Source organism: Malaclemys terrapin, chromosome 6 (assembly GCF_027887155.1).
Source record: "Malaclemys terrapin pileata isolate rMalTer1 chromosome 6, rMalTer1.hap1, whole genome shotgun sequence".
Classification (NCBI taxonomy): Eukaryota; Metazoa; Chordata; order Testudines; family Emydidae; genus Malaclemys; species Malaclemys terrapin.
In genome coordinates this window covers 52,141,282-52,145,178 of record NC_071510.1, presented here as the reverse complement: position 1 = coordinate 52,145,178, position 3,897 = coordinate 52,141,282, and the positions used below count along the sequence as shown (strand labels likewise).

The 3,897-nt window shown below is 52.6% G+C and overlaps 1 protein-coding gene across 1 annotated transcript; it reads right to left on the bottom strand.

Moving 5' to 3' along the window:
- Nucleotides 1-1,695: 1,695 nt before the first annotated feature.
- Nucleotides 1,696-3,591, bottom strand: LOC128839817 (uncharacterized). Its single transcript, XM_054033104.1, has 2 exons — nucleotides 3,173-3,591; nucleotides 1,696-2,198 (listed from the first exon to the last, which is right to left on the bottom strand). The coding sequence occupies exons 1-2, from the start codon at nucleotides 3,573-3,575 to the stop codon at nucleotides 1,723-1,725; spliced, it is 879 nt and encodes a 292-aa protein (XP_053889079.1). The 5' UTR covers nucleotides 3,576-3,591; the 3' UTR covers nucleotides 1,696-1,722.
- Between the last annotated feature and the right edge of the window lie 306 nt (nucleotides 3,592-3,897).

Below are 3,897 nucleotides of genomic sequence, written 5' to 3'. Positions count from 1 at the left end.
TGCGGAAGGGAACTTTCCTGGAACTTTGTGAGTTGCTGTCCCCTGCCCTGAAGCGCAATGACACCCGGATGCGAGCAGCCCTGACTGTCCAGAAGCGAGTGGCCATAGCCCTGTGGAAGCTTGCAACGCCAGACAGCTACCGGTCAGTCGCGAACCAGTTTGGGGTGGGCAAATCTACCGTGGGGGTTGTTGTGATGCAAGTAGCCAAGGCAATCGTTGATGTACTGCTGCCAAAGGTAGTCACCCTGGGAAACGTGGAGGCGATCATAGATGGCTTCGCAGCGATGGGATTCCCAAACTGCGGTGGGGCCATAGATGGAACTCACATCCCTATCCTGGCACCGGACCACCAGGCCAGCCAGTACATTAACAGAAAGGGCTACTTTTCCATGGTGCTGCAAGCACTGGTGGACCACAGGGGACGTTTTACCAACATCTACGTGGGATGGCCGGGCAAGGTTCATGACGCTCGTGTTTTCAGGAACTCTGGTCTGTTTAGACGGCTGCAGCAAGGTATTTACTTCCCGGACCACAAAATAACTCTTGGGGATGTGGAGATGCCTATAGTCATCCTCGGGGACCCAGCCTACCCGCTAATGCCCTGGCTCATGAAGCCCTATACTGGCGCCCTGGATACTGAAAAAGAACTCTTCAACTACCGGCTGAGCAAGTGCAGAATGGTGGTGGAGTGTGCTTTTGGCCGTCTCAAGGGGAGATGGAGAAGCTTACTGACTCGTTGTGATCTCAGCGAAACCAATATCCCCATTGTTATTGCAGCTTGCTGTGTGCTCCACAATCTCTGTGAGAGCAAGGGGGAGACCTTTATGGCGAGGTGGGAGGTTGAGGAAAATAGCCTGGCTGCTGATTACTCACAGCCAGACAGCCGGGCGATTAGAAGAGACCAGCGGGAAGCGCTGTGCATCCGGAAGGCTTTGAAAGCAAAGTTCCTGAGTGAGCAGGGTAACCTGTGACTTTAAAGTTTGTGTATTGAGAAGCTAAACCTGCCCCCGTTTCTTTGCCCAGTTAATGTTGACTATCCTATCCAGTTACATACCCCCTTCACCCCACTTCCAACACACGTTTCAAAATAAAAATAGTTCTACTTTGTTAAAGCACACCGTTTTCTTTAATACTGTATTCGCGGGAATTTTTTAAAACTGGGACGCAGACTGTGGTGCGGAGCGGGTGTACTGTAGTGGCGCGAATGCAGCTTCTAAACTCAAGGATTGACAGGCTCCGCTGCGGTGGGATGGTTGTTTCAACGGAGCCTGTCACCCCTCCTGATAGGGACTGTGTGTATGGGGGGGTCTATGTGACTTTGTGGCAGGGGGAGGACGGTTACAGATCCCCTGCTGTGTGGCTCTGTGATCCTGCCTAAGGACCGCCGCTTAAGATCTGTAACTGCCCTCCCCTGCCACAAAGTCACAGAGCAACCCACCCCCCACCACATAACATGAAAACAACCTCCCAGACTAACCAGGGTAACTAGTCACTGCATCACTGCACTATGTATGTGCCCTGCTGCTGTGCCTGCCCCCGACTATATACCCTGCCAAAGGTGACTGTCCTGTCGAATTACCAACCCCCTATCCCCCCCTCCTCCAAAAGAACATGATGGAAACAGTAGTTAACAGAAACGTATTTTTTATTATCAACCAAACATGGAACTGGGAAAGTGAAACTTGGACGGGGGCTTGTGTCAGGCGGGAAGGAAAGAACTTGTCAAATTTTGGGGAATGAGAGCCTTCTGCTGCTCGAGCTCTCTGCAGGGGTGGAGTGAGAGTTAGCAGGGACTCTGCCGCCTCTCCTTCTGTGCACTTTGGGTGAGGGGAGTATGGGACTTGGTGGCGGGGGAGGGCGGTTAGAGATGGACTGCAGCGGGGCTCTGTCCTCCTGCCTCCGTTCCTGCAGAACATCCACAAGGCGCCGGAGCGTGTCCGTTTGCTCCCTCATTAGTCCAAGCAGGGTTTGAGTCGCCTGCTGGTCTTCCTGACGCCACCTCTCCTCCCGATCCATGTTGGCTTGGTGCATTCGGGTCAAGTTCTCCCGCCACTGGGTCTGCTGTGCTGCCTGGGCTCTGGAGCAGGCTATAAGCTCCGAGAACATGTCCTCCCGTGTCCTCTTCTTCTTATGCCTAATCCGCGCTAGCCTCTGGGAGTGTGATGACAGGCTAGGTTGTGAGACAGTCGCAGATGGGGCTGTGGGAATGGGAAAAAGGGAGTGAATTCCTCAGAAAGATAAATGTAGTTGTGAACAAAGAACATAGTCTTTCTCTGTTAACAAGACCATGCACAGCACCTATCACGTGCGCACTCAGCACAAGGTCGAATTCTCGGCCTTCGCATTCAGTGCCTGGGGTCTTCTACAGCACATTTGAGAAGCCTCTCAGGAGAACGGAATTTCTGTTGCAGGCAGACATGGTAAGCCATAGACTTGTGGCAGCTTAAAACTTTAATATTAGCAATGGCCTCATTTCACATTGAAATCAATGTCGGTCCCTGCTGCCAGCAATTCGGCAAGCAGGAAGTCTGCTCCTGTCCCACACCCTCGCGGCTGTCCCCGGGAACGATCCCTTTCGGCTGCCCCTCTCCCGCCTCCACCGCGTGGCTGCAAACCAGCGGTTACAGTTCTGTAAAGGAACGGCAAAGCAGTCCCAACACTAACATTCCCCTACCTCATTCAAAGGTATCACCCTCATGAGGATCTCTGACAGCGAGAAAGAGAGAATGCTCCGGGAAAGCCTGCAAAGACCAGGGCCGTATGCCGCCATGCTGTGCAGAGCAATGATTCCAGAGTACTTGATAGTCTCGTGGCGTGGCAACGTGTCCTACTACGGAGGACCCAATAAGGCCGCTCTCCCCAAGAACCTAATGCAGTGGATTTCCAATTACCTCCAGGAGAGCTTCCTCGAGATGTCACAGGAGGATTTCTGCTCCATCCCCGGACATATAGACCGCATTTTACTGTAGCTGCTGTAGCAGTGACTAACCAGTAGAGCGGCTTGGGCAGGACAATCATGCAAAACCGGACATTGCTAGATTTTTTTTCAATAGTTGCACTGCCCATGACTGAACCGTTAAGCTAATCAAACTAATCATGAGAAACCCATTTTTTAAATTGTTAATATTCCTGTTCTGTTACAAATAAATGTTTAGATTTTTACAACACTTACTGGCTGATCCTTCCCCAGATTCTGTGTCCGGGGTAACGGCTGGGGAGGGTTGGTAGGGGATCTCTGTAAGGGTGATGAAGAGATCCTGGCTGTCGGGGAAATCAGCGTTGTGAGCGCTGTCGACTGCCTCGTCCTCCTCATCTCCTTCCTCATCTTCCCCGTCCGCTAACATGTCCGAGGATCCAGCCGTGGACACTATCCCATCCTCAGAGTCCACGGTCACTGGTGGGGTAGTGGTGGCGGCCGCACCGAGGATGGAATGCAGTGCCTCGTAGAAACGGGATGTCTGGGGATGGGATCCGGAGAGTCCGTTTGCCTCTTTGGTCTTCTGGTAGCCTTGTCTCAGCTCCTTGATTTTCACGCGGCACTGCGTTACATCCCGGCTGTATCCTCTCTCTGCCATGTCTTTAGAGATCTTCTCGTAGATCTTTGCATTCCGTCTTTTGGATCGCAGCTCGGAAAGCACGGACTCATCGCCCCACACAGCGATGAGATCCAAGACTTCCCGATCAGTCCATGCTGGGGCCCTCTTTCTATTCTGAGATTGCACGGCCATCACTGCTGGAGAGCTCTGCATCGTTGCCAGTGCTGCTGAGCTCGCCACGATGTCCAGACAGGAAAAGGAATTCAAATTCAAATTTTCCCGGGGCTTTTCCTGTGTGGCAGTTCAGAGCATCCGAGCTCGTACTGCTGTCCAGAGCGTCAACAGAGTGGTGCACTGTGGG